At 29.0% G+C, this 19,969-nt stretch overlaps 1 protein-coding gene across 2 annotated transcripts in view; it reads right to left on the reverse strand.

Annotated features, from left to right (window-relative positions):
* Positions 1-634: 634 nt before the first annotated feature.
* LOC105248381 overlaps positions 635-19,969 on the reverse strand; it is a 31,971-nt gene continuing 12,636 nt past the window's right edge. For both annotated transcript variants that reach the window (XM_025405915.1, XM_025405914.1), the window contains exons 18-21: positions 1,357-1,481; positions 1,168-1,274; positions 969-1,099; positions 635-860 (exon numbers count right to left, since the gene is read on the reverse strand). In XM_025405915.1, coding sequence (XP_025261700.1) covers positions 711-860; positions 969-1,099; positions 1,168-1,274; positions 1,357-1,481 — 513 coding nt within the window. In that variant the 3' untranslated portion in view covers positions 635-710. The remainder of the gene's footprint in view (positions 861-968; positions 1,100-1,167; positions 1,275-1,356; positions 1,482-19,969) is intronic.

Below are 19,969 nucleotides of genomic sequence, written 5' to 3' on the forward strand. Positions count from 1 at the left end.
ATAAAATTCTCTAATTTATTTTCTTAATTGCATATATAAATTGACAAAGATTTAAATATATAAAGTTTATAACCAAGAAGAAAGTATCCAAGTTCCATCGCGGTTATTTGTAATTTATTTACAATCTATGCAATTTTGCCTACTCACAAAAAATATTTTTGTCGCCAACCGATTAAATGAAAAATATGCTAATTAGGGCGACATTGAGATGAACTAGAATGGATCTGTAATTTCTTCTTTTTATTAAAACTAATCAATTCTTCAATTATAACTACACGTTGCATGTACATAAAAGATCTATATTATATGTAAGAATAAAATTATCTATACCATAAATAATTTTCTGATTGAAAGTTTTAATATTTTTCTTTATTTCTTATGATCTCCATGAATTATAATATATTTTTAGTGATTCTCCTCTTTTTATATTTTCTTTATGATAAAAGACAAGGAGAGAAAAAAAATTTCTTATGAGAAATGAAATTTCGTATTTCTTTTTATCAAATTCATTATTTAATAATTGATTCAATTTTGTAAATATCTTAATAGCTAAAAAAATTAGATAAAACTGTATATTGAACATTTATATTATATAATATTACGTTAAACTATGGAATGGTAATTGGAATAAGGTTTATTAGACATGTATAGCTTCATTGATACATGTACAGAAATAAAAAAACAATCTGGGATTTAGCTGAAAACTTATGTCAAAAGAATGATATTCCGAAAGTATTTCCTTCAGCTGCTCTGCGCATAAAATTATCTTTTGTACTCGTATCTAACTTAATAAAATCTTCCGATAGTACTACAGCTTCCATGTGACGCAAAGCAAAGTGGAAGCAGAATTCCTTGAGTTCCTGTAATTCATATGATATTCGATGATATATTGTACACACATAAATGGATACATTGCACTTAATAAACTCCAACATTAATAGTAATTAAATCCAACCTGCAATATTTACCTTAGCATTGAATTCGATCGCCTTATTGTAGAAGAACATTACATTTGACACAGTGATGACTTTTATTATTTTCTGACTGCAATCTTTTAGAAGATTGATTTCACAATACATGTCGGCCAATTCCATAAGTTCTGTAAGAAAGTGTCGTTTCAGTTTCTGAATTGTAAATTTGTGATAATTTACGTTTAGATTCAATTACCTAATACGTTCTCCGCAGGTAAATCGATTATACCGGTATATAAATATTTCAAGAAAGCTTTATAAGTGACGTAGGAAAATTTATCCGATACGGTGTGCACTGATATGCTGTCAAAAAACAATGTTTGTCATTACGTAACCAAAATTAAAAAATTCTGAATAAGAGTATCAATTTTTTTCCAAAGCTTACTTTTGAATATTTTCCTTCCAATTATGTCGAAACATGCTTTTAAAATACAGACAACGAATCTTAAGGATAGTCTTGTGAACATAAATAGGTCGTTCTTCGACTCGTATCGTAAGATCACTCGTCAACTGAAGAACATATTATTAAATAATAATATTAGAATAATATAAAAATTATCATAAAAAGGTAGGTAACTTTTTACTTTTAATATTATAATTCAATATAGAACTGGATTGAGACCAGAAGTTTCACAACAATCATTAACAAAATTATAATATATTTTTTCTAGTAGAAAAAATTCTCTAAATTCTTTTTCCAAAATCTATACATCTCTTATAAACCTTTATTCTTTCTAACAATCAAATCAAAATGAAAATATGTATCACATATAGTTTTATGCTATAAAATAAAAAAAATGCATAAAGAATAACAATGAAACATGAACATACCGGATCATCAAACATTGCTCTTAGAGACTCCAATGTATTCACTCTTTTTTCAACAATCTTGAAAATATGATTCATAAGTACGATCGATAAATTGTTGTTGGTTATCGAGAAAGAGTGCGCGTATGCATCAATAATGTTCGAAAACTTCGTGGGAAACGGGATATTAGTTTGAAAATTGTAACGAAATTGACCCCACACATAGATAATATTATTACAGCCAACGGCCATGCTGAAGTTAGTACAAGCAGAGATATTCAAAACCTTTCCCATTTCGGGGATGTTCACCTGTCGATCGTATCCTTCCTTATTATTCTGTTCCTTGTTTCACTTATGATGGTAATTATTAAAAAGTTTTTATTAATAATTCATGACTTACCACGGTCGGACCGGAGGGTTTCCCGTTGCTATTTACACCTACTTGTCCACAAGTGTTATTGCCCCAGGCATAGACTTCTCCTTTACATGTGAGCGCTAACGTATGACTGTCCCCGCAGGCCACCTCAACTAAAATGTTAATCTCTCATAGAAATGTTCGATACTAACATTTTTAGAAATAAAATCTCAGACATAAATATTTAAAAAATTTACCTATTTTATCCGAGATTGTGATAATTTCGTGTGGGTATTTGTAATATTTTTGGGGCCGGACTATTGAAATCTGACCGTCTCTGTTATCACCCCAACCGTATATTGTATTTTCGTCACTTACAGCTATGTTGAAATATGAACCGCACGCGATAAGGAAAATATTTTTGTCCCAATCATATTCTCCCAAAACATTTTCTTTCCAATCATTTTGTTCTGAAACATTTTCTTCCCAATCATTTTGTTCTGAAACATTTTCTTCCCAATCATTTTGTTCTGAAACATTTTCTTCCCAATCACGTTCTTCCAAAACATTTTCTTCCCACTCTTCCCACTCTTTATCTTTCCAAACACGCACCTAAATAACAAACAATTGTTTAGATTTATGAGAACGATTATTATCGTTATCATTATGATGATTTAATCTTTTACTTATACCTCTCCATCGTTAGTCAGAGCGAGACCATTTAACTTTCCGCATACGATGGTCACGATTCCTTGCCTGCTTAAGTTGATGACTCGAATAAAGGTGGATATATAAGGAGCCTCTTCCCAGTAGTGATTTTTAGCGATGTCACTGAAATAAACCTTTCAAAAATAGCATAGCTGTTATTCGTTTTTTGATCTGATTTCCTGAATCACCTTTAGAATATTTAAGTATGAAAGCACTTGAAAAGACTTTACAAAAAATTCAAGATAGTTTGATATTATTTCATTCTCAGTATTTTGCAACATGATAAATTTATATAAATTCATTGGCCATGTTGATACATGTACAAGAATTAAAAGTTTTCTCGCATTTTTAAAATATTACGAAACTAAATGTGTGTGTATGTGTGTATGTATTGGTTTAATTTGTACAACCATATTGAATGTAAAGAATTAAAAATTAGGTACTGCAATATCTGCTTTTATATGTCCATTAGAGATATTTTCAAAATTATTTTCGTAATTTTTAACTTATTAAGAAAATAAAAATTACATCATTACAATCTTTCACATATTAATTTTAAAAATATTTGCATGTTGAAATAAATATTATAGCCAAGTAACTGTTTTTCTAATCAAAACAATTTATAATATTTATTTAATATTCTTAATTATAATTTATCTACTTATATTTTATTATGATTTTACACACACGTGTATATATAATAATTTTCATTTTCACTTGTTCCTGAAGAAATGTTTATGTTTTAGGAATGATATAAAACCTTCTAATAACATTATTATTCATTCAAGGAATATATAAAGCTCTGATATACCTCTCCCTCTTCTGTAAGTGCCAAGATAAAGCTACTGCAGCGTTGAAAGATCTTTATGTTTTTTCCACACAATTCTTTTATTTCTCTTAAATAGAGAGCAGTGTTTAGGTAACCAATCATTGAAAAATCATTTGCATCATAATTAAAGTTGTAAACATGCTTGTCCTGCGTCACAATAAATATTGTAACTGTACGATACCAGACACCTTCAAAATATTATAATATATAATTATATAAAAATATATAAGTAACAATATTACATAGCCAAAAAGACAATACAATGGAAAATGATAAATTTTACCATCTAAAATGTGAATTTGTGAGATAAATTCCGACTCTAACAGATGAAAAAACGGCCAGTGTTTAAAAAACGTTGAAATTATCTTTTCCGCTAAAATGCATTGCAAGATTCCCTTCTCATATTTTGGCATTTCACTACAAATAATTTAATAACTTTAAGTTTAGTAACTTATTCACTTCGATTTGAATTAATTGTACTTCATGTCATCGCACGGTTCTTGTTTTCACCTATTATCTTACCATATGCGATTATTTCAACATTTCTATCCTCAGCAGCAACTCGTATAGAAAGGAAGAGAAAAACAAGACTGCCGTACTTACTTTTTTTTAGTTGTTGTTTTCAAACTTCTCTTCTCTACATTTTTATTCGGAGAATAGAATGTCGACGACGTGATAGTAACGTCATTTTGTATCAATTCTTTGTGTACAATCTTAGCCTTGGTACTCATATATAATTCAAGATAATCTTCCGATAATGTGTTAGCTGCCCTGTGACGCAAAGTAAATTGAAAACAAAACTCCTTGAGTTCCTAAAATTCACATGATATTCAAAGATATATTATATACATAAATAAATACATTGCAATTAATGAATTTCAATAATAATAGCGATTAACTCTGAATTGTAGTACTTACCTCAGAATTGTACTCGATCGCTTTATTGTACAAGAATTTTACATTTGACATAGTAATGGTTTGCTTTATTATCTGACTGCAATCTTTTTTAAGATTGGTTACACAATACACGTTGGCCAATTCCATAAGATCTGTAATAAAGTATCAGTAGTTTTCAATTTCTGAATTGTATGTTTGTGATAATTTACGTTTACAGTTTCAATTACCTAATACGTTTTCCAAAGGTAAAAAATAGATTGTGCCAGTATATAAGTATTTGAAAAAGGCTTTATAAACAATGTAAGAGAATTTATTCGATATAGTGTATACTGGTGATGAATCCGATATACTGTCGAAAAAATACTGGCAACGAATATTAAGAATAGCCTTGTGAACGTAAATAGATTTTCCTTCGACTTGTATAGTAAAATCGCTCGTCAACTGAAGAACAAAAATTATTATATTATTTAATAATTTAATAATATTAAATTAATATATAAGTTGTCATAAAAAATACATAACTTTCTACTTTTCATTTTTAATTCAATGTGTAATACTTAATTCAATACACACACACACACACACACACACACACACACACACACACACACACTAATGATTCAATACATGATTGGAATGAGACATGAAGTCTTAATCAAAAAACAATTATTAACAGTTGCAATTTATTTTTTTTTGTATAGAAAAAAATTTTTTTAAATTCTTTCTTACAAAAATTTAAATCTTTATATTTTTTAAAATTAACCAACCAAGCTAATATGAAAAATATGTATTATATATATTTAATTCTACTATATATAATGTCTATTATATATAATGTATACTATATATAAGAAAGTATATACAAAACAAAAATATGAAACATACCGGATCATCAAATGCTGTTCTTAGGGATTTTAATATATTTAATGCTTCTTCAACATACTTGTAATTGTAATTATTCGTAATTCCCACAGTGAGCACAGAATCGTGCATAATCAACGGCTTGTGCATGCGTCTCCACATATTATTATGCATAAACACGTCAAAAATCCTCGAAAACTTCGTGCGAAAAGGTTGGATAATACTTTCGTACAGGTACCATGTACCCCATATATAAATAGATCTATCATAGCCGACGGCAATGCTCATGTTAGCAAAGGCGTCAACATTTAAAACTTTTCCCATCTGAGGCACGTTCACCTGTTGATTGTACCATTTTTCATTATATCATTTCTCGTTCCTCAGCGCGTGGCGATTACTAAAAAGTTTTTCGAATTTTCATTCATGAATTACCACAATCGGTTCGAAGAATTCTCTGTTGCCATTAACACCAATTTGTCCAAAATAGTTATCGCCCCAGGCATAGACTTCTCCTTTATTTGTGAGCACCAATGTATGCGAGTTTCCGCAGACCACCTTAACTAAAACGTCATTCTGTCATGAGGATGTTCGAAACTGTAACATTCTTAGAAATAAATTAAAAAAAATCTTAGACATAAATATTTAAAAAATTTACTTATTTTATCCGAGAGTGTAATAATTTTGTGTGGGTGTTCGTAATATTCTTGGGGCTGGACGATTCTCGAAATCTGGCCGGAATCGTTATCGCCCCAACCGTATATTGTATTTTCGTCAGTTACAACTATGTTGAGTTCTGTACCACACGCGATATGCACAACATTCTTTCTCTCCAATTCATGTTTCACCTGCCTCGGCACACTAAAATGAGATTTTTTGTTTTTGTTATCAACCTGACCATCATTTTCTTCCCAATCACTTTCTTCCGACTCGTTGCTTTTCCAATCTCTTTCATCCAAACTTCCATTCAAATAATTACTACTTTCGTCCCAATTTATCATTCCCCAAGCAAACACCTAAATAACAAACAATTGTTTAGTTTATGAGAATGATTATTATCGTTATTATTGTGATGGTTTAATCTTTTACTTACCTTTCCATCGCTAGTCAGAGCGAGACCATGTAACTTTCCGCATGCGATGTCCACGACACGCTTGTTGATTAAGTCGTCAACTCGAATAAACGTGGATATGACAGAAACGGATATCTCACTACTGAATTTCAATTCCTCCGCGATTTCGCAAAAATAAACCTTTCAAAAATAGCATAGCCATTATACATTTTTTGATCTGATTTTCTGAATCACATTTAAAATATTTTAGTATAAAAGCACTCGAAAAGACTTGACAAAAAATTCAAGATAGTTTTATACTATTTCATCCTAAGTACTTTTTAACATGATAAATTTATATATATTCATTGGCCATGTTGATACATGTAAAAATATACAAGTTTTCTCGCATTTTTAAAATATTACGGAAACTACTAAACTAAAATATTACGAAACTAAATATGTGTGTGTATGTATTTCTTTAATTTGTACAACCATAGTGAATGTAAAGAATTAAAAATTAGGTGCTGCTAAATCTGCTTTTCTATGTCCATTAGAGATATTTTTAAAATTATTTTCGTAATTTTTATCTTATTAAGAAAATAAAAATTACATCATTACAATCTCTCACATATTAATATTGAAAATATTTGCATATTGAAAAAAATATTATAGTTAAATATTTGTTCTCCTAATCAAAGCAATTTATTTATTGATTATATATTCTTTTATTTATTCTATTTATTGATTATATATTATATATTCTTAATTATAATTTATCTATTTATATTTTATTATGATTTCACACACATATGTATATATAATAATTTTTCTCTTCACTTCTTCCCCAAGAAAAGTTCATGCTTTAGCAATGATATAAAACTTCATAATATCAATGTTATTCAGTCAAGAAATATATAAAACTCTGATATACCTCTCCCTCTTCTGTTAGTGCCAGGATAAACTCATCGCTGTGTGCAAAGGTCTTTATGTTTTTTCCACACAATTCTTTCATTTCTCTTAAATAGGGGGCAGTATGTGTATCAGTCTTTAAATGCTCTTCCTCATAATCTAAGCTATAGACATTCTTGTCCTTTGTTACAATTATAACTCCATTATCACAGTTACCTGTCTCAAATTAGCATGGCATAAGGAATAATATCACATAATGAAAAAGACAATATAATGAAAAAAAAAAAAAACAGATGAACGTTATATACGTACTATATACTATAACCATGTGAATTTGTAAGATGAATTCTGGCTTTAGCAGATGAAAGAACGACCAATGTTTAAGATCCGTTGGAATTATCTTTTCCGCTAGAATCCATTGCAAGATTCTCTTCTCATATTTTTGCATCTCACTATAAATAATATAATAACTTTAAGTTTAGTTGCTTATTCACTTCCCAATAAGCAAGAAACATTCAATCAATCAACATTCAATCGATCAACATTCTAAAATGTTGATTTTATATAAATTTTCTAAACATTATGATATAACGTTTTATAAATATTTTAAAAATATTTTAATAAATGTATTAATAACATTTAAAAAAATATTTTAATTTATGTTTTATAAATATTTTAAAAATATTATTTAATAACATCCTTCTCAAAATATTAATAAAATATTTTAGAAACATTGGTCAAAATGTTTCTTAAATGTTATTAATACGTTTATTAGAATATTTTCAAAATATTTTAAAAATATTCTAATAAATATATTAATAACATTTAAAAAATATTTTAATTTATGTTTTATAAATATTTTAAAAATGTTATTTAATAACATCCCTCTTAAAATATTAATAAAATATTTTAGAAACATTAGTCAAATGTTTGTCAAATGTTGAATGTTGATCAAATGTTTTATGAGAAACATTATCAGAATGTTAAAACAACATTAATACAATATTACTTGTAACGACATAGAAAATGTTATTTCAACATTACCGAAACCTCTAAATCGGTGTCAAAGTTTGTTCATAATGATGTTGCATACAATGTTAAAAACTACATACTTGACAACATTATGTTAGTGAATATCATTATAATAACGTTGTGATAATAATTTTTTGCTTACTGAGTTTGATTTGAATTACTTGTACTTTATGTTATCGCACAGTTTTTGTCTTCATCTATTATCTTGCCGACATCTGCGATTATTTCGACATCGCTATTGCTCATCAGTAACTTGTAAAAAGGAGGAAAAAAGCAAAGCTATGCTATACTTACTCTTCTTCGTTAGTTGTTGTTTCTGAATTTTTCTTCTCTATATCTTCCGAAGAATAGAATTTTTTCGATGAATTGGACATGATAGACACGTGACTTTGTGTCGACAAAAATTGAAAAATGCTTTTCCTTCCTCGTTTTCTCTTAAACACAACTGATTCGAAACGATCTTATTATTTTCTTTGCCGAAAGATTAAGTCGAAACGCACTCATGCAATAAAAAAAATAATTGAAAATGAATGAAAAACTAATCCTCCGCACCACGTGTTCTTCACAGTTCTTTCTTTGTCGAATGTTGCAACTTGAATGACCACGATGCAACCACGTGGTAAGTGCATTCCATTTGACTGCGTTGCGATTGACCAATTATATCGACTTGTGCATAAGGTAGCAACTATTAACCAATTAAAAGAGACCTATTTTGAATTATCCAATTGACGACGGGGTCAATTGGGTGCTAACCTACCCTCACGTGATACAAAAAATGCTATTTTTTTTTATTTGCAAGAGTGGAAAGGAATATATAGACACTTATAATAGACGTGTTTCGTTTACTTCTTTGTAAATATTAAGAATTTTGCCCAAGTGAATATTTTTATACGAATAACGAATAAAAATACGCGCACATGTAAAAATATATATGCAGGAATCAACAGAGAGATATTATTCCAACTTGAGAAACGTGCGGGTAGAAACGTACGTATTTTGCATATAATTTGTTGCCACATTGAATTGAAAAAAATATATGTAATCAGTGGCGTAGTAAAGGAAAATAGCGCTCGATCCTTTCCTCCCTTTTTACTAGGTTACTAATAATAATTATATAACGAACTAATTAATAAATTAGCAATTTATAAATAAATAATATTCTTATATTTTGAATTTTACATAAAAATTAAACAAGTTCAAAAGCTTTCTTAAAATAAACTAAAAATACATTTACATAATACTTAATTGCGCCCCTGTTAAAACAACGCCCGGGGCGTTCCCTCCGTCCTCCCCCACCCCCTTCACTACGCCACTGTATGTAATATATATGTTATTATTAGTATTTATACATGAATTAAATTATTTATTTATTTTCTTAATTGCATATATAAATTCACAGAGATTTAAAATGTATAAAGCATATAAGCAAGATGAGAATATTCAAGTTTTATTGCGGTTATTTACAATTTATTTACAACCTATACAATTTTGTCCACTCACGCAAAAATTTTTTTTGTCGTCACCCGATTAAATAAATTACTTTAAATGAAAAATATGCTAACTATGGCGACACTGACAAGAAAGAAAATGAATCTGTAATTCCTTCTTTCCATTACAATTAATCAAATCCTTAATTACATATTGTATGTATGTATATACCCAGGTAGCTAGCACACGTCATTCTGACGTCCCAAACTGGTCATTTTTGGTCAAATGTCATCAAAATGACTGATTGATAAAGATATGTCGTCAAAATAACTTTATATTGACGTCTTGATATAACATTAATTTGACGTCATATTTCAGTCATGAACTAACGATTATATTATTAAAATGTAATTAATTAATACATCGATCCCATAAAAAAATCTTTTAAAATTTTTTATATGAAATGATTTTCGCGATCAGACTTTAACAAATTTTTTTTCGACGCATGCGTTTATCGGTGCATGATTCATGTCGCTTAACTACTTAAGTATTCATTACATTAGTGCACAGAAAATATTAGCTATATCAATCGAATATAATTAAAGTGCCAAAAAATATACACATTTTTTTCTACAGTTATAATTGGTGAAATATTTTTTTATAAAACGCAGACTACGAAAGTTATTATTTGTTAAAATTTTATATGATATCAGATGTAAGTTTACGTTTAAATAAAATAATAATAACAAATATAAAACTTTTGATCTATTTTCTTATCATATTTGCATTTTACTGTAAATAATTTCTATTAAAATTTTTAATATTATTTTTCTCTATTTTTTGTGATCTCGATGGATTTTAATATATCTTTAGTAATTCTTATGCTTATATATTCACTTTTTGATAAAAGACACGGAGAGAAAAATAGTGAGAGAAAAAAAGTTACTTATAAGAAATAAAATTTCTTATTTCGTTTTAAATTCAAATTTATATTATTTACGAATTTCAAAATTATTATATAAGAATTGAATCAATTTTACAAATACTTCAATTGATAAATAAAATTAGATAAAATTATATATTGTATATTTATATTACATAATATTATGTTAAATTATGAAATGGTAACTGGGATTCATAGAAGGTAACAAGATTCATTAGACATGTATAACATCATTGATGCACGTATAGGAATAAAAAAACGATTTACTTCGAAACTTATGTCAAAAGAATCATATTCCGAAAGTATTTCGTTTTAGCTCTGCGCATAAAATTATCCTTTGTACTCGTGTCTAATTTAATATACTCCTCCGATAGGACTACAGCTTTTATATGATGCACAGCAAAGTGAAAGCAGAATTCCTCGAGTTCCTGTAATTCACATGTTATTTGATGATATATTGTACACGCATAAATAAATACATTGCCATTAATAAATTTCAACATTAATTGTAATTAAAACTGTGATATTTACCTCAGCATTGTATTCGATCGCCTTATTGTAGAAGAAGGCTACATTTGACACAGTGATGACTTTCTCTATTTTCTGACTGCAATCTTTTAGAAGATTGGTTTCACAATACATGTCGGCCAATTCCATAAGTTCTGCAATAAAGTGTCGTTTCAGTTTCTGAATTGTAAATTTGTGATAATTTACATTTACATTCAATTACCTAATACGTTCTCCGCAGGTAAATCGATTATACCGGTATATAAATATTTCAAGAAGGCTTTATAAATGACGTAGGAAAATTTATCCGAGACGGTGTGCACTGAATCCGATATGCTGTTAAAAAACAATGTTTGTCATTACGTAATCAAAATTGAGAAATTCTGTATAAGAGAACCAGTTTTCTTTTAAAGTTTACCTTTGAATATTTTCAATCCAATCATGTTGAAACATGATTTTAAAATACTGACAACGAATCCTAAGAATAACCTTGTGAACATAAATAGATCGTCCTTCGACTCGTATAGTAAGATCACTCGTCAACTGGAGAACAAATTATTAAATAATAATATTATTAAAATAATTAGATTAATATAAAATAATTACATTAATATAAAGGTTATCATAAAAATAAGTAATTTTTTAATTTTAATATTATAACAAATTAATAAATTGATAAAGAATTAGGCTCTGTTATGTATTAAACAACATTATACACGAGAGAAGAGCGATTAAGAGCCACCGTGGATGGTAGTGCGTAAATTTTTAAATATTAATAATTCGCGAAAATTAAAACGCGCACAAGACATATGCATATGTTTTACTTGTGCATTAACCAAGATATAGATTCTCATTTTTGAGAATACTATGAAACCTTTCTTTACTCCCCTGAAGAGATGTAGGCGAGAAAAATATCGGGGTGAAGTCGCTGAATCAAACCCGAGTCTTGCGCGTTTTAATTTTTGCGAATTATTAATATTTAAAAATTTTACGCACTACCATCCGCGGTGGCTCTTAATCGTTCTTTAATATTATAATTCAATATAAGATTGGAATGAGACTCGAAGTTTTAATCAAAGCAATCATTAATAATTGCAATTTATTTTTTTCTGGTAGAAATAGTTTCCTTAATTCTTTTATACAAAATCTACAAATCCCTTTTAAATCTCTATTCTTTATTATAATAACCAAATCAAAATGAAAATATGTATCACATAGAGTTTTATGCTATAAAATAAAAAATGCATACAGAATAATAATGAAACGTACCGGATCATCAAATATTGCTCTTAGAGACTCCAATATATTCAATGCTTCTTCAACATAATTGAAATTATTCGTAAATACAATCAATGGTTTAAGCATGGATGTCTGCAGACTATGCGCAGACATCACCTCATAAATCTTTGAAAACTTCGTAGGAAACGGGATAGAATGACATACATAATAAAAGTCACCCCACACATAGATAATCCCATCATAGCCAACAGCAACGCTCGAGTCACCATAAGCAGCGATATCCAAAACCTTTCCCATCTCGGGAACCTTCACCTGTCGATCATATCTTTTTTTATTACTCTATTCCTCGTTCCACTCATCATAGTAATTATTAAAAAGTTTTTTATTAATAATTCATGAGTTACCACAGTCGGACTGGAGGTCCTGTTGTTATTTACACCTAATTGTCTAAAACTGTTATTGTCCAAGGCATAAACTTCTCCTTTATTTGTGAGCACCAACGCATGTTCGTCTCCGCAGACCACCTTAACTGAAACGTCAATCTCTCATGAAAATGTTCGATACTGTAACATTCTTAGAGATCAAATTTATGACATAAATTTTTAAAAAATTTACCTATTTTATTCGAGATTTTGATAATTTCGCGTGGGTATTTGTAATATTTTTGGGGCTGGATTGAAATCTGGCCGCCCTTGTTATCGCCCCAACCGTATATTGTATTTTCGTCAGTTACAACTATGTTGAAATTTGAACCACACGCGATACGGACAACCTTCTTTTTTTCCAATTCATATTTTATCTGCCTCGACGCACTAAAATGAACCTTGTTTTCGTTATTAACTTGACTATCATTTTCTTCGCAATCACTTTTTTCCGAATTATTTTCATCCAAATCACTTTCTTCCGAATCATTTTCTTCCAAATCACTTTCTTCCGAATCATTTTCTTCCGAATCACTTTCTTCCAAATCGTTTTCTTCCGAATCATTTTCTTCCGAATCATTTTCTTCCCCATCACTTTCTTCCGAATCACTTTCTTTCGAATCACTTTCTTCCGAATCATTTTCTTCCGAATCATTTTCTTCCGAATCATTTTCTTCCCCATCACTTTCTTCCGAATCACTTTCTGCCGAATCATTTTCATCTAAATCATTTTCTTCCCAATCATTTTCTTCCGAATCACTTTCTTCCCAATTATTTTCTCCCAAAGCATGCACCTAAATAACAAACAATTGTTTAGTTTATGAGAATGATTATTATCGTTATCATTGTAACAATTTAATCTTCTACTTACCTCTCCATCACTAGTCAGAGCGAGACCATGACAGTCTCCGCATCCGATGTCCACGATACGCTTATTGCTCAAGTCGGGGACTCGAGTAAACGTGGATACCTTAGGAATCTCATCACTGAAAGAGGCCTTTTTTGCGATTTCGGAGAAATAAACCTTTCAAAAATAGCATAGCAGTTATACATTTTTTGATCTGATTTTCTGAATCACATTTAGAATATTTAAGTATGAATGTTCTTGAGAAAAATCGACAAAAAATTTAAAAGAAAATTTTATATTATTTCATCCTAAGTACTTTTCAACATGATAAATTTTTATATATTTATTGGCTATGTTGATACATGTAAATTGAAAATTTTTTCTCACATTTTTAAAATATTACGAAACTAAGTGTGTATATGTAATGCTTTCATTTTTACAACTAGATTGAATGTAAAGAATTAAAAATTAAGTGCTGCAATATCTGCTTTTTTTATATCAATTAGAGATATTTTCAAAATTATTTTCATAATTTTTCTTATTAAGAAAATAAAAATTACATTATTACAATCTTTCACATATTAATTTTAAAAATATTTGCATGTTGAAATAAATACTAAATAAATATTATGGATAAATAACTGTTTTTCTAATCAAAGAAATTTATAATATTTATTTAATATATATTCTTAATTATAATTTATCTATTTATATCTTATTATGATTTCATATGTGTATATGTAATAATTTTCATTTTCACTTGTTCCCGAAGAAAAGTTCATGCTTTAGGGATGATATAAAACTTCCTAATATCAATTTTATTCAGTCAAGAAATATATAAAATTCTGATATACCTCTCCCTCTTCTGTTAGTGCCAGGATAAACCTATCGCTGTGTGCAAAGGTCTTTATGTTTTTTCCACACAATTCTTTTATTTCTCTTAAATAGAGAGCAGTGTGTAAGTCACCAATCTTTAAATGCTTCTCTTTATAATCTAAGCTGTAGACATTCTTGTCCTTCGTCGTAATTATAGCTCCATTAGCAAAGTTATCTATTTTAATGGCATAAGGAATAATATCAAATAATGAAAAAAACAATACAATGTAAAGAATAAAAAAAAACAGATAAATCTTACGATACACCATAACCATGTGAATTTGTGCGATAAATTTCGGCTTTAGCACATGAAAGAACGGCCAATTTTTAAGATTCATTGACGATATCTTTTTCGCTAAGACGCATTGCAAAATTCTCTTTTCATATTTTTGCATCTCCCTATAAATAATTTGATAACTTTAAATTTAGTTAACTTATTCACCTTGATTTGAATTAATTGTACTTCATGTTATCGCACGGTTCTTATCCAGCAAACACCAAATAACAGTTATATAATTGTTAATTATAATTTCCCACTTATCAATATAACTGTTACATGTTATGTAACAGTTACATGTAACAATTATGTTTTTGAGTGGGAAACTACAACTAACAATTATATAAGTGTTACTTGGTGTTTGTTGGGTATTTTTATTTATAATCATCTATAATCTAGCCGATATCTGCGATTATTTCGACATCGCTATCGCCCAGCAGCGATAAAAATATAAAAAGGAAGAGGAAAACAAGACCATCGAACTTACCCTTGTTTACTTGTTGTTTTTGAATTTCTCTTCTCTATATTTTTATTCGGGGAATAGAATGTCGACGGCGTGATAGTAACGTCATTTTGTATCGTTGCTCTATGAGTACACTTAGCTTGTGTACTCATATCTAATTCATTATAATCTTTTGATAATGTGTCAGCTATCATGTGACGCAAAGCAAACCGGAAGCAAAACTCTTCGAGTTCCTAAAATTCACATAATATTCAACGATCGAACACATAAATAAATACATTACAATTAATGAATTCCAATAATAATAGTGATTACTCTGAATTGTAGTACTTACTTTAGCATTGTACGCCATCGCTTTATTGTACAAGAATTTTACATTTGACACAGTAATGGTTTGCTTTATTATCTGACTGCAATCATTTTTAAGATTGGTTTCACAATACACGTTGGCCAATTCCATAAGCTCTGTAATAAAGTATCAGTAGTTTTCAGTTTCTGAATTGTATGTTTGTGATAATTTACGTTTAGTAGTTATTCAGTTTCAATTACCTAATGTGTTCTCCAAAGGTAAATCGATTATGCCGGAATATAAATATTTCAAAAAGGCTTTATAAACGACGTAAGAAAATTTCTCTGACACCGTGTACACTGAATCTGATATGCTGTCAAAAAACAATGTTTGTCATTATGCAAGCAAAGTTGAGAAATTCTCAATAAGAGTACCAGTTTTTTTTTTCTAAGCTTACCTTTGAATATTTTCAATCCAATCATGTTGAAACATGTTTTTAAAATACTGACAACGAATCTTAAGGATAGCCTTGTGAACATAAATAGGTCGTCCTTCAACTTGTATGGTAAGATCGCTTGTCAACTAAAGAACAAAAATTATTGAATAATTTGATAAGATTAAATTAATATAAAAATTATCTTATTATATAAAAAATACATAATTTTTTATGTTTCATCTTTAATTCAATATATAATACTAAATTCAATATTTAATCCAATATATATATATATATATATATATATATGCGCGCGCGCGCGCGCCGCACACACACACACACACACACACACACACACATACTAATAATTCAACATATGACCGGAATGAGATCTAGTCTTAATCAAAACAATCATTAACAGTTGCAATTTATTTTTTTCTATATAGAAAATTTTTTTCCATATAGAAAATTCTATATAGAAATTCTATATTCCTCTTCTTACAAATATCTATAAATCCCCTGCAAATCCTTACATTTTTTATAACCAACCAAGCAAATATAAAAATATGTATTATATACTTAATTTTATTATATGTATTATATACTTAATATGTATATGTATTATATACTTAATTTTATTATATGTAATCCAAAATAAGTGCATACAGAATAATATGAAACATACCGGATCATCAAATGCTGCTTCTAGGGATTTTAATATATTTATCATTTCTTCAATATAATATTTGTTGTGGTAATTATTCGTAATTCGCATAGTGCGTGCAGAATCATGCATAATCAATGTTTTGCTCATGCTTTTCCACACACTGTGCGCAAACGCGTCAAAAATCCTCGAAAACTTCGTGCGAAAAGGTTGAGTAATATTTTGATCGAAGTATTCACCCCATACATAGATAGTCCTATCATAACCGACGGCAACGCTCATGTGACCATAGGCGTCAATATTCAAAACCTTTCCCATCTGAGGCACGTTCACCTGTTGATCGTATCATTTTTTATTATATTCATTTTTTATTGTATCATTTCTCGTTCCACTCGGCGCATGGCGCTTATTAAAAAATTTTTTAAATTTTCATTCATGACTTACCACGGTCGGATTGGAAAATTTCAAATTATTTACGTCTTGTTCATAACTGATATTTTCCCAGGCGTAGATATCTCCTTTATTTGTGAGCGCCAACGTATGCTGATATCCGCAGGCCATCTTAACTAAAACATCAATTTCGCATGAAGATGTTCGATTCTGTAATATTCTTAGAAATCAAATGTCAAAACATAAATTTTTAAAAAATTTACCTATTTTATCCGAGAATGTGGTAATTTTACGCGGATACTTGTAATATTTTTGCGTCTGGTCGAATGAAATCCGGCCTCTCTTGTTCGTGCCCCAACCGTATAGTTTGTTTTTGTCAGTTATAATCATATTGAATTTAAAACCACATGCGATATGAACAACATTCTTTTTCTCCAATCCATGTTTTACTTGTCTCACACTGCCATCAAAAATAACTGTGTTTTCATTATCATCCTGCATAGAAATATTGTTTTCCCAAGTATACACCTAAAACAAACAATTGTCTAGTTTATAAGAATGATTCTTATCGTTATCATTATGATAGTTTAATTTTTTACTTACCTTTCCATCGCTAGTCAGAGCGAGAAAATGATGATCGTTGCATGCAATGTCCACGACACGTTTGTTGCTTAAGCTATGGACTCGAATAGCCGATTCGCGTTTCTTGGACTTCCAGAAATAAACCTTTTAAAAATAACATAAAATGTAAAATGTACTATGAAATACAAAAAATGATTTCATTTTTTGAATTTCTAATTTTATATTTATAATGTTAAACATTTAAGGATGAAAGCATTGCTAGAAAAGAAAAGATTAATGATGAAGTTTTATATTATTCCATTGTCAAGTGCTTTTAATTTTGTATAAATTTGTTGGCCATTTTGATATTCCAAAAAAATTATACATTTTCTTATATTTTTAAAATATTATGAAAATGAATTAAGTTACAATTGTATGTATATGTGAGTCTATGTACATTGTTTTAATTTTTACGAAACCAGATTGAATGTATAAAGAATTAAAAATGTTCTGCAATCTCTGTTTTTCTTTGATCAGCAGATATGTTCACGATACGTTTCTTGTTAAAGCCGAAAACTCGAATAGGTGGAGACTTGACAGGCCATTTGTCAGTGAATCTGCGTTTACCGAATTTGCAAAAGTGAGAAAAATATCCGGTGAAAAGGTAACGAACGGATATTATATCGATCACTTTAATGAAAAAAAAAAAAACCGGTCAGATATCCAATCAGAAAATATCGATCGGATATCTGATCAGAAAATTCAAAATTTGGAACTTTCCGAAGCAGATATCCGATTAAAGTGATCGGTATAATATCCGTTCGTTACCTTTTTATCGGACATTTTTCTCAGTGTATACCTTCTAAAAATAGTATAGTTGTATGCATTTTTTAATTCTTTGAATCTTATTTTATATTTAGAATGTTACATTGTTATTGTCTGAATGTACATGTTACATCCAAAAAAAATAGGGATGTATGTCGGACGTGTCTACATGGCCATTTGATCAACGAGCGACAGAATCCTTGCGTACTCTCTAAAAGTGAATCAGTGTATTATCACTGTAATCAGTGCTGTACTTATAACTGCTTGTAATCAGTGAATATTTACTGTTTTTCAGTGATAATACACTGATTCACTTTTAGAGAGTGGCAACGGCATCGACGCGTATCCTGTGGAGAGAGCATTCACATATTTTTCAGCCCAACGAATAATTGCTAAAAAACAATATTCGCGGACTAGAAAAATATATGAGGTGCAAATAGCTAGATCGGAAATCGAATCCGACTCTTTCGCTCTCCGGGCAACTGCTCTAGACCATTGAGCTATCCGGACCTCACACCTAGTGCTGCTTTTTAACACAGTGATATGCGACTCCAGAGTGGTATCTCACTCGATGGATGCTATGCCGATTGCCATGGAGGATCTCTGCAAGGTCGCTCGCTGACCAAATAAGTTCTTTGTTAATAAAATATTTTCAAATTTTTATTATCATATTTTTTTCTCTACTCTCTAAAAGTGAATCAGTGAAAATATCACTAATTTAAACAGTAAAATAAGATTTCACTGAGAATCAGTGAGTATTTTACTGATCTTCAGTGGAAACGCTTATTTTTTTGTTATTTTATCTTATATCTTATATTTGATTATGGTCAGTTAAAATAAAATTCAATGTAAAAACAGTAAATTTTACTGTAAAACCAGTAATCGCTAGTTCGTTCATTTACCGCTACAATCGCTATCTCTCTCGTATTTAATTTTAGTTATAAGAATTATATAAAGTTTGCAAAGAGCAACACTTAAAATTAGAAGTATTACTTCGATTTAATTTCTGATACAAGCTCAATAGAGAGGCTTCAGATATTAAATCGATCTTTATAAGTCGGACAAATAAATGTCTGGCGACTTAATGAAAATTATTTGTTCGTTATCTATTTAAAATAACAAGTTCAATATGCATGTAATATAAATAAAATAAAATTTTTAATATAATAAATATTTAGTAAATATAAATAAAATTTTTAATTTTATATGAAATAGATAGAGAGATGAATTATAGTTAAATATTACTGACAATAACAAAAGAAATATTGAGAAATATTATTGATTGAAATAGTCAAAATTATTAACTGATTCTTTCAATAAAATATTATTGATTTACAGTGCTGTACTTATAACTGCTGTAATCAGGGACTATTTACTGTTTT

Source organism: Camponotus floridanus, unplaced genomic scaffold (assembly GCF_003227725.1).
Source record: "Camponotus floridanus strain SB8 unplaced genomic scaffold, Cflo_v7.5 scaffold127, whole genome shotgun sequence".
In the NCBI taxonomy this organism is placed as follows: domain Eukaryota; kingdom Metazoa; phylum Arthropoda; class Insecta; order Hymenoptera; family Formicidae; genus Camponotus; species Camponotus floridanus.